The sequence below is a fragment of the Etheostoma spectabile genome, chromosome 11, assembly GCF_008692095.1.
Source record: "Etheostoma spectabile isolate EspeVRDwgs_2016 chromosome 11, UIUC_Espe_1.0, whole genome shotgun sequence".
Classification (NCBI taxonomy): Eukaryota; Metazoa; Chordata; class Actinopteri; order Perciformes; family Percidae; genus Etheostoma; species Etheostoma spectabile.
In genome coordinates, this window is record NC_045743.1 from 12,721,614 (window position 1) to 12,733,847 (window position 12,234).

The 12,234-nt window shown below is 40.1% G+C and overlaps 2 protein-coding genes across 4 annotated transcripts in view; one reads left to right on the forward strand and one right to left on the reverse strand.

The window, feature by feature from the left end:
- The first annotated feature begins 782 nt into the window (after positions 1–782).
- septin10 (septin 10) lies at positions 783–7,077 on the forward strand. Its single transcript, XM_032528854.1, is given in 11 exon segments — positions 783–1,024; positions 2,116–2,230; positions 2,625–2,820; positions 3,016–3,202; positions 5,052–5,213; positions 5,461–5,557; positions 5,825–5,893; positions 5,896–5,988; positions 6,211–6,314; positions 6,316–6,333; positions 6,895–7,077. Coding segments are annotated over 11 exon segments (1,254 nt in total). The 5' UTR covers positions 783–994.
- Positions 7,078–11,009: 3,932 nt separating this feature from the next.
- The window catches only part of LOC116697561 (E3 ubiquitin-protein ligase SH3RF3), a 99,044-nt gene continuing 97,819 nt past the window's right edge, over positions 11,010–12,234 (reverse strand). For all 3 annotated transcript variants that reach the window (XM_032528848.1, XM_032528847.1, XM_032528846.1), the window contains one exon: positions 11,010–11,366. The gene's annotated coding sequence lies outside the window, so the exon portion shown is untranslated. The remainder of the gene's footprint in view (positions 11,367–12,234) is intronic.

Sequence of the window (12,234 nt, forward strand, 5' to 3'; positions counted from 1 at the left end):
AATGCAACAAATCGTGCTGCGTTCCCGTGCACCTCGTAAACTTAAACTACCAACTACAAGTAAAATCTACCATGTAGCTACCATAGGCTGTAGTCTATGTGTACAAGCTAATTTATACAGTCTGCGAGTAAAAGCAGTCAGATTCCTTAAGAATGTGTTTTTTATTTTAAGGGTCGACTGAGCAGTGATGGTATGAGAAAGAAGAGGTAGTATAATTCGAACCTGTAGTGGATGACTAGATGTGACTGATGACAGTCCATTTCAACACCATTGACTTTAGTATACAGTGAAGTCATACGAGACAAATTCGACAGTCCATGGCAACCAAAACTTAGGGTAAACAAATTGAAAATGTAGCTAGGTTACGGAATGTTTAGCTAACACAGAATTCGAAGTTATGATAGCAATCGGCCTTGTGGAATACATATATTTTACTATAAAACCGGAGTAAAAGACAGCATGTTCTTCAAATGTTACTCTTCACTTAAAATGTTAAAATGATCGTAGTTCCTTTTGAATTCTCTGACGTCAAAACTCATAGCCATCTAAAACATCCAGATGTTGGATGTAGATGTTACGTTGTTTTTGGCTTTACGATTTTATTTGACAGTCTGCAACATGCCATGAGAGCGACTTCGAAAAGTTGCGCTGTACCATTATACAAAGACGGGGTGGTGGGTTTATTGCCGCAGTAAATCATCATTGTTTGGCTACATTTTTTGACATTTGTCGTGTATTTTACTCCGTAAGAGAGTTTAATGTTTGAACTTTGGTGACAGTTTGCCTTCATTTGTAGAATTTTAGTTTTAAAGCAAATTTAAAAACTATCGATCTAACCTCATTCTTATCTTGTGTTGAGTAGTCTAGTCTGCCTAGTTGTCTACAGTAAACGCAGTAAGGCGGTCCTGATTAGGTTTCTTAAAAAAGAAAAGAACTCGGACTTTAGTTAGTTTTGTCTAATTATTTCTGAATTTATTAACTTCTGGCTAAAATAATGGCTTTTACGGATGTTGCTCGGCAGCCGGTTAGTATTTTATTTAATTTTTTATTATGTGGTTGACAAGTTACAGTGTTCCTGGCAGTTGAGCAGGGAGTGTCCGGGGCTATCATCAAGTTAGCCACCGCTAGCCCGATAATGTAACCTACTTTCTGTTAAAGTCATTGAAAACTTGGCAGTTCAAAGTAACTTACACACATTTTAGAAAAAACAAAAACAACATCTGCCCCTCACGTTGACATAGCTACACCCAGAACCCAAAGTTTGACTTTTCGACTTAAGTATTCAACTTTTCAGCAGGGATTCCATGCTACAGCTTCAACAAAGTAGTCGGCGGGGTGAGCTATCCTGGCTAACGCTGCGCAAGCAACAGTTTACAAAAAAAGAGTGTTTGCTGCACGGTTAACGGGAAAATCAAATGCCTTGTGTATAGTTTTTAAGGCGTTTATATCATTCTGTAAGCATCTCATTAGTGTTCCGTATGTAGTTATTCAAATCCAAGTATTAATGTGCTACAGCTACTAGCACAACATTGCAAAAGTATTACTGGGAAGCTTTGTAACGTTAGCTCGATGAGCGTCACTAAATCGTTACATTTTTGAGTGAAATTTGGCACCCACGTAGTTACTCTAATCAAGACATTTAGGCAAAAATAAACACGTTGTCAACACTTGCGTGGACGTGTAGGAGTTCTCATATAGGCAACAAAGTTTAAAATAAAATGATCAAACGTTGGAGGTTAACTATGAGGAATTTCTCTACGTCATCAAATTGTACCTGATCTTAGCCAGGTGAATTCTAAAAGACGCAAACCTGTTCAATCGCTCTCCATCAGCTCCGCAAAACGTATAAAGAATGGTCTATTTTACAAATACCAGTTGTGCTATCACCTTTGATATGATATGGTTTGTTTAACAAATCATGCCAAAATATTCATTATTGTGCAACACAATAAAACAACATTTAAGGGTCTTGGCTTGCAAGTGAACAATGCCTAATAGTTCATATTTTATCTATCCTGCCATAATAATGACACTTTTCCGGACCATGATTTTTCTTATTTGAGAAAATGGCTGCAGCATCTTGAGAATAATCTGTCTGTGCAATTTCTTCCTCAGGGTCAAGGAGTCCGGCCCCTGTCCCTGGCAGGCCATGTGGGCTTTGACAGCCTCCCAGATCAGCTTGTCAACAAGTCTATCTGCCAGGGCTTCTGTTTTAATATTCTCTGCATTGGTACATTGTCACACACATACTACACACAAACATTACATACTTACGCACCCTTACCGAAACACTGACACACACAAGATGCTACTACTTGAATACATTCTTCACTCACTCTCATGCACACGTACAGATTGTTTCGATTAACCACCTCAATTCACTGCCATTGATTAGGTCTGTCCGACATTTTAGCTCCTTTTCTCATACTCCTTAGCTAGAGTGCCTTTTGATTAGGGGTAGACAACATGGCCCTAAAATAATGTCATGATATTTCATTGTTTTTCTGTGATATCCATATTCTTGTTAATGTGACATAGTACTGAAAAAATATATTATTGATTCAAGAACACAATTATTTTGTAATTATTTTTATGATAATTGTCACATCTTTTTCTGGCTCTAGGTGAGACTGGTATCGGAAAGTCTACCCTGATGGACACCCTGTTCAATACGAACTTTGAGAATTTAGAGTCATCCCACTTTGAGCCTCAAGTGAAACTGCATGCCCAAACCTATGACCTGCAGGAGAGCAACGTCCGACTACGCCTCACCGTGGTCAACACCGTAGGCTTCGGAGACCAAATGAACAAACAAGAGAGGTGGGAGGAGGAGTGTGTTGTTGGCAGTGAAGAAGAGTTACAGGCTCAAAGTGTTCAAACGGGTTTGACTGATGATGATGTAGTGAATGTTCTCAAAAATTAGTTTCTATATTAAACTTACTGCCATTGTGAACTAATCTGTGTTAACCACTCATAAAACTGAAATGTCTAATCGACCCTATTTCTTTCTTGTAGCTATCAGCCAGTGGTGGACTATATCGACCGGCAGTTTGAGAGTTATTTACAGGAGGAGCTAAAAATCAAACGCTCTCTTCACAACTACCATGACTCGCGAGTCCACGCTTGCCTTTACTTCATCTCTCCCTCAGGTCATTCACTTAAATCCCTGGACCTGGTCACGATGAAAAAGCTAGACAGTAAGGTAGGGGGTGTCTGTGTGTCTGTGTGTCTGTGTGCGCGCGCGCAATGACATTTCTGACATAACAGAATTATTTAAGATACTGCATATCCCAGACAGGTATATTAAACTGGAAATGTTTGGAATTTTTAGGGGAATATTAGACAATTTTATTTTTTTTAAATAGTTTTTTTTTTTTACTGAAATAGTACATGTTGTTGCACATAGTAATTGCACTGGTAGATTGTGACGGGTTACATCCCAGGCATCCCAGAGATGCTTGTTATCAGTGTGCAATGACTGTTAACCTTTTAAGATAACTTTTTATACGACAAAGGTCAAAATGGCAGCTTTATTATCTTGGTATAGCCCATTGCACTAGGTGGGGAAAAAAAGAGGTTAAACGTAGAAATTCGTTTAGCTCCGGGGAGATGATGCTACACTGATCTTGGACTGACTTCTGTTGACTTTGATATTTAAAAATGGACCTGTCAGATCTTTTGGCTGCCATAGAACCCTGGCTTATATATTGTGAAGAAGACACGTCATTATACTACCAGCTTTCTTTAGATTTCATTCTGTCAATGGGAACATTCAAATGCAAACTGAGTATGTTCTAGTCAGAAGGACTGTATTAGAGACTGCTGTGTTTGTTTGGAGACTTTTCCTTTCAGTATTTTAATGTCTGACTGTCGGGAGAAGTTCACTCACTATCCAACTGACTAAACCCCTCCCTTCACTCTTGAAATGGTCAGAAACTTTCCCATACTCTGTGTGTAGTGACCTTGTGTTTTTGTGCACTTGTGCGATTTCACTGCTCTGGAGTGTCAGTAACCCTGGATTTGCATGTAAATGGAGGACAGAAAGCAGTGGAATGCTGTAATCACCTCACGCATACACACTCAAGTTGTCCTTTTGTCTCACTGTACAGAGACACACAGAAAGAGCCATTTGTTTAATCTGCAGCACAGACGGACAGAAAGACAGTCACTCAAACAGCTGTTGGAACACATCTCCTAGCATTGTTTGGTTTTCTCTGCTGGGATCAGTGTGTATTCTGTTTGTGTGTATGGGTGTGTGGTCTGGGCCAGAAGCTTGTCTAGTGACAATAACTCATTCCAAGCCTCTCTTTTGTAAGACACGGCGACGGACAGACAGACGAGTGGAATGTGGGATGCTGGGCCAGAAATAACATCACTAAACCGGGTTTATTTAACACGAATCTAAAAGCAGTTTGAAAAGTATTTTAGGTGAAATTATAAAGACAAAGACTGTTGGAATAGTTCTTGTTTTTGTTGAATTGTACCCTGCCAGAGACAGACTAATGTAGGCCTTTTCAATGTGTCTACATGTAGTTTCCTGCTTCGTCAGTGAGATGAGCTTGTTGTTTTAGCTCTATTACTAAATGTCTATGACATCGGGAGAAGCGCCGCTCAAAGTGCACGGAAGTTACTGTTACTACGTTGGTATTTAAAAAAAAAAAAAAAAACTGTAGAAAACTACAGAAAAATGAACAATTAATATAATACCGTAGTGGCTACAGGCAAAGTGCATTGGTGTGTTTTGTTGATATTAGTGACTATGATCTATCATAAGCTGCACAAATGATGCTGTTAACTGTGAACAGACCTAAGTTGTAATCAAGTGAAACTGTCCTTTAACTCCTGAGTAGGAAACCCAGTGATCTCCTTGTCTTGTTCCCGTAGAATTTGAAATGTATACATATTTCTAATTGTATATATATGTAGATGTATCTGTATGCTCGTCTTACAGATTGCAGTCTGAAGGTCTAGTTCTGAAAATATTGAATAATGATGGATTTCTAAAGAAAAAAGTTAATTTGTCTATGTACATGCTTCCCATCTTACTGTAGGTGAACATCATCCCTGTGATCGCCAAAGCTGACACCATCAGTAAGAGCGAGCTACATAAATTCAAGATTAAAATCATGAGTGAGCTGGTCAGCAATGGCGTCCAAATCTATCAGTTCCCCCTGGATGATGAGACCGTCGCTAAGGTCAACACTTCAATGAATGTAAGAAAACACACACATTACACCTTGAACTAGAGTGCTGTCTTAGGCCGTATTATGTTGAAAAGAACGTGTCACAACAAATTTACATAGTTACACTCCAGTTATAACAGTCTAGAGTATAGGCCCATAGGTTTGCAGTGGTTTTGTTTTCATTATTGAACTTGTATTTCTTTTTGAGAGAGAGAGAGAGAGAGAGAGAGAGAGAGCAGTTAGTTCAAACGTATAATCACATAAACTGTTTTTGTAGGGTCATTTGCCGTTTGCTGTAGTAGGCAGCACGGAGGAAGTCTCCGTTGGCAATAAGATGGTGAAGGCTCGTCAGTATCCCTGGGGTGTAGTACAAGGTAAGATGGATCATTGTTTAGCTGTTAATTGCCGGATCACATTGATTTTATTCTTTCAAACCTCCCCCTTACAATCACTTTTTAACTGTGGCACAAACTGTAATGCAATTTTGAGTTTGTTTAAGTGTCTTGTCATGGTCTAAATGCTTTTTCAAAGTCTTTCTAGCCTCATATAAAAACATGTGGAGGACATTTATAACACTCGAAATGGACCGTATTTAATATCAGCTGATGGCTAACCCTTGTATCTCTATTGATGTGTGTCAGTGGAGAACGAGAGTCACTGTGACTTTGTGAAGCGGAGGAGATCTGATCTGTGTAAAAAAGGAGACTTGAGAGGCAGACACACACACGCCACTATGAGCTGTACCGGCGCTGCAAGTGGAAGAAATGGGATTTAAGACACGGAAACCCCGAGTGCAACCCGTCAGGTGAGCTCATTTAACCCCTGTGTGGGCACAATGCAAATGATATCTGACATGATGACAACTGAAGTGTGTGGTGTGGGGTGGTGTGTGTGGGGGTGTGTGTGTGTGTGTGTGTGTGTGTGTGTGTGTGTGGTGGTGTGTGTGGTTGTGTGTGTGGGTGTGTGTGGGGTTTTGGGGGGTGGTGGTGTGTGTGTTGTGGTGTGTGTGTGTGTGTGTAGCTTGCAGCAACTATGAGGCCCAAACGTCAGGAGTTCCGGTGGGCTGCAGAAGAGAGAGGACGGATGAGGCAGATGTTTGTGCAGAGGGTGAAGGAGAAGGAGGCTGAGCTGAAAGGGGGCTGAGAGAGATGTTGTTAACATGCAAGCACAAAAGTATTCAAGGAACTCTTTATCGCAGCATAGTCATTAATAATACAGCTATTTTTACCCGTGTGGCTTGCTGAAAATTGAAAGGTAATAACTTGTTTAAATTAGTCTGTGACACGTAAAAAACAGAGAAACAGCCCGACTTATTTGGAAGAGAAAACACTAGCGTCTTTTGTAAACATCTGTAACATCTGTAACATTTGACACACTAGTACACTGTTGGGTACTGACTGTATTTTTACCCTTGGAAGTTGTAATTTGTCATTTTAGCAACATCTTTTCCCTTTTTAGTTTTTTGCTCCTATGAATCATGAATAAACCAAATATAACTATTGTTTCTTCTTTTTCTGGATAAAATCAAAGCAACAGCATTTGTTCCGTCCAGGGAAACCATTTTACATCTCATTTGCTTTTCGTGTGACAGAGAAAAGCCTCATTATACTAATTTGTCGCATAAACCTTTATTACTTTTGTTCCTTTTTTTTTGATACTATCAAAAATGCAGGTACCCCTGTGACTCAACACTGTTCTCTCTGTGTTTCAGCTGCAAGGCCGTTTTGAGCAGCTGAAGCGTCTCCACGCAGACGAGAAAGCCGCCCTGGAGGAGAAGAAGAGACTCCTGGACGAGGACCAGAGTTCTTTTGGCAAGAGGCGAGCTGCGGCCCAGCTCCTGCAGGCCCAGAGCCTCACCGCCAACGGCAAGAAGGACAAGGACCGCAAGAAGTAAGCGGCTAATGTTTCATGCAAATATGTAAGAGCCATAGCTTGACACATCAGTAGGCCGTGAGGAGGAAATGACACGCTTTGAGTCATTGGTGACTCGTTGCCGACAGTGGCTTCACGACTCCGTTTTAGACCTTTTCACAGATGTAAACATACACATTCTAAATGGGCCCGACTGGATTTCCCGTTGCAGTGTATGTGAATGGCATCAACTGACAGGAAGTTAACAAGGGGCCAAGCTGTTGCCTAGCAATGGAAGGTCTATAACACAGGACACGTTGCCAACTGCTGGTAATATTATTTTGGGCCAACAAATCTGATGACCACTGAAGTGCATATTGTGGAGGATTTTGTGTTTCAGTCTTAACAAAATATTGAATAAGAGGGTGAACATTGTGGGAGTCATTAACACAAAGACGGCAGAACAACTTCAATTTAGAAAGCAAATGCATAGAGTGGAAAACTACTTAGTGGACAGGTACGTTGTTTACACACAAACTGTAATAAAGCCAGTATAATAAATTCAGTAATCTGGAGCGAGATATGTTATTCTATTGAATTAGCGTTCAAATTTGATCCTCAACTCCGTCTTGTTCTCTCTTCCAGTTCTGGCTTCATGTGAAGCCATTGGGATCTAAAGTACACTCCAGCGTGACCAGTACGACCAGTGACGTTCGGGCAGCATCTTTCCAGCCCTTTGCGGCCAGCCTCAAACACTAATCAGGAGAACCGCACACAAACCAGGAGTGTGTGTGCGAGCGTGAGTTTATGCCAAAGTTTAATGACTGTATCCATGAATCCTGTGTAAACTTTCCTCAATGGTATATTTTTAATCTTCTTAGTAGGTTTTATACCTCTTGTAATATTTTATATTTATCCTTTCATTTTTATATAACACCTTTTTTATTTGTCATACAGTATACCTCCCCCTTTACAATAAATAAAAGAATTGGAAACGCACCATGTAACACTACATTAAAAGGGACCTCCTCGCTTACATTTAATCCGTCTGCCATCTTTAATGTTTTGTAATGCGGTCTTACACCTGTGCTAATGAGGAAAACATCTGTAACACGCTGGTAATTTATTACAAATCCCTTTTCAGACATGCACCTCACGAGGAGCTTTACATTTTGGTCTCAATGTCCAAATAAATGCCACATAGAGGCGAGCGTGTCTAATGAAGCCTCCGAGATAAACGATCACTTCATTATCATTTTTTTCAACACGCAGCTGTTCTCCAGCAGTGAGAATGAATATAAATTGTGAGCATTGCAGCTCTCTGTGTAATAGTCCTGCCATGTTTAAATAGAGCACTAACAGAATAATTACTCCACAGAGACCTTTTGATATTTAACAGATATGTATTTCATTTCAGCAATGCAACAGAATCCATGTCTGAAAAGGGGCTTAAGTGATCATTTCTGAAAGCTAATGTAGTGCATTCATCATCACGAGTTGTCAAAATCATGATCACAGGGCATTATAATTCCTTATTATTATTATTAATATGTCAGACTATTCAGACTATTTTTCTCAACATCCTTGATGCTATAGCTATGAGCCCAATGACTCCTATGGCTGCTCCAAAGGGACGCTGTTGTCCAATCCCAGTTTTACAGTTTACAAGGAGGCTGAGGCTTGGTTTAGGAACTAGGTACAGCATATATACAGTGTGTGTGTGTGTGTGTGTGTGTATATATATATATACACATACACACACACTGTGTATATATGTGTGTGTGTGTGTGTGTTGTGTTTTACTTGCTCCCTCATTTTTCTTACTGACACAAACTGTTAAAAGTTGCAATGTCTGAAAAGTGCTGACTCGTGGAAAAAAAATGCATCACGTCGAGTCAGTGTTTGTCGAGGAAGTACGGGATAAGGAGAAAGATGCACTTGTGACTGTTTTTTTAATCATTTCTTTATCCACTTCTGTCTGGAGTCACGATGAGACACCTTGAAGCATTTTACAGAATAGAGTAAACCATGACAATAAAGTGTGATTTATAAAACCAACAATTACTCACAAACACTGCCACTTTATATGTTACACTAGTGCTCAATATGTGTTCGTGCCTTATCTGTGTGAAGCTTAATTAGAAATCCACTGAAGTTATACATCCAGGGACACACACCGATGTCTAATGGAGTAAAGCTTGTGAGACACATTTGTACTACACTTGTATTTAAGGAATAAACAGTGTTATTTGGGAGCTTTTTCTTCTTTCTAAATAAATCTTTGTATTTTTGTCATGATACACTATGCTTGTCTGTTTTTCATCTCACAATATGACGTCTTATGATGGCTACATTGTATTTTTTGTTCCACTTTAATTAATAAAAGAAATATTTCAATACAGGGTCATGTTGGACGGAGTGAGGTTACATCCAAGATTATTATAGTTTTGCATTTTTCATTAGTTTTTATTTCATTTATACTTTTTTATTTCAAATTCAGTTTTTAAAGAGGGTGTGCTAGTTTAGTTTTTAGAAATGCTTAGTTTTAGTTTAGTTGTTATTAGTTTTAGTGTTAGTAGGCTTTCTTTTTATTTTGGGTTATTTGTCTGGGGATTTGAAAAGGTCAGAAAAAGTATTGTGTATAAATAAACACTTTTTTGGAGAACTGCTGTTTTGCAAATGGAACACAATTTTATTGTTTGTCACCTACTCCTAATTTCTGTTTCTAAGAATGCAGAAAGCCAAAGGAGAACAAGTAACCGCAGCATTTTCAGACTGACAAAAGACCCACAGACCTCCTGACTTATTTGCTCCACCCTTGTGGTTTAACATAAAAGAAATGTCTCCTGTAGAGGCGTCTACTTTTACTCGTAAAAAGATAGAGGATGATCGATCACGCGCTTTCTTTAAACATCTTCCCTGCCCACCACTTGGCTATACGTGAACATGCACAAAGTGAGCGCCCCGTCCTGCCTGATAGAGGTCTTGTTCCCTGCAGTGTTACTCTCTGGCTCTTTTGCCCTTCATGTGACTTACAGCTGGCACGCAGACAGGCAGGCAGACAGGTCGGGTGTAAAGCTGCTGATCAATTCCCTGCAGGGGCCTGCAGCACACCTGGTAGGGTTGGGAAGAGGGCATCCTGAAGAGATTTGACCAAGGCAAAAATGTGGAGAAGTGTGTGCATGTGTGCAGTCACTTTAGTTACTTTGGGTGGGAAAACCTGCCAGAGGTGAAAACTATCTCTGTTCTGCAGAAGTCTGTAAAAATCTAAATGCATGGCTTGCCTTAAATATAGCACTTTGAGATGGTATGTTAGCATCAACATTTTCTATGTGCACTTACACCCAACCCAAGATAGCTGTCACAGCCCTGCGCGTGCACATGCAGATCCTCACATACACGTACCCTTGTCACCTTTTGCTAGTCACTCTAAATGCAAATGGAGGTGATCATTGTAGACAGGCTCGGCTGCTGGAGAGATGAGGTTGTCATTTAAGGGGAGTGCCGGCGACACTCTGAAATTACCAATTACACACCTCGTCCATGCCAGTGTTGGCTTGAGAACACAAGAAGAGCGACAGAGGGAGAGAAAGAAGGGGAAATATGGAGGGAATTATGCAAAGACTGAAAGAGTATCAGCTTTATTTTTGAAAAATCCTTTATTAGCATGTCTGTAATGATACAGAGAGTAATACACTCTGTCAGACATCTATACCTGGAGTGTTGCTCATGATGAGGCTTTATAAGTGCATAATGAGCACATTGTGAGAGCAGATAATTATAATTAGAGCAGAATATAATATGATTCTCAGGATGAATCCTCCAAAGGGCAACCATAAAATCCTAATGGAGTGTACAGGTAATGTGTTTGTTATGTACTGTATCAGAGTACACAAGCGACTATTGCTTGCAATCTGCCTGTGTTATCTGTAATATAAAGCTGCAGGCAGATGCAGATAAAAACACTGGAATCCGTTTTAAAACAAAGGCATTTATTGCGAGAAATGCACTTGACATGAAAAACAATCAAATCAACCACGGGCCATTGGTACAAGACAATGTATAATGATCACATGGTAGAGAGCGCTGCATGGCCAGCGCAGAGCATGACTTCAATGGCACAAAAAGGCCTATAAATATTCTGCACAATATAGAATAATATATATACTTTCTTTCTTTCCCCCTCGCTTAACTGCTGTATTTCAACCCCAAACAGTCCTGATGAGGCGTGAGCGTCCACGCCGCACCAAGCCTTTTCATAAAGTTACTTTTTTATGTAAAGAGCTACATACAGAGGCCCCGTTCCCTCGCACACACACATACACACACACACTTAAACACAAGTATCCATAGGAACAAATATGGCCGACATCTAATTCAAGATGGCAGAGTGATATCTCAGGCTTCCTGGAAGGAATAAAAGGGGAGTGGACAGTAATGTGTTATCAAGTCCAATAAAAACTGGTACGTGCAATGTTTTGTTTTGTGTTCATGTCCAATGGAAATGAAATGACCACTGCTGTTGATGGCTTGTTCACAATTTTCCAAGCCCTCACCATGAGTTCTCAAGTGGTATTTACAATCAGGAAGCTTGAGGTCAAAGACAAGCTTACATCACGTAAATAAAAACACAAAACGACATAAAAACGTTTGTGAAACCAGCAGTTTAGGATGGTCTCTGTAAAGTGACCGCTGGGGTTTTTATTCCTGATGTTTTGCCTGTTGTAAACTCTTCTCCTCCTCACAGCATCAATCTCGTGAAAACTAAATAAGACCGGCGAGATCCTTTGATCCCAGACACAAAGGAGGACTTGTGCTTAAGTTTGACTCAGTAGAAATTAGAGTCCTCGTACAAACAGATGAGGGGAACCTCGCTCGGGTTTGTGCACAGCTGATGTGGAATCTGCTGGTTTTTTGTCGTTGAGTCAAACGAAGCAGAGCTGAGAGAAAAACAAGTAGCAGGCTTATTGTACTCGTAAGAAAGTAAGGAAGAGACCAACACACGGATTGGTCTGCCTGATGCACCTACTTTGTGTGTGTGTGTGTGTTTCTAGGCATTACTAGGATTTGACTGACAGGTTTTGAAGGCCAATGCAGATTATGTTTGTATTGAAGCTTCCAATAGCTAGTTCTTCTGCTGAAATTTGACATTTAGTTTTCATGGCAAGGAAACTGGGATTTTTACTCGGCTGAACCAAAA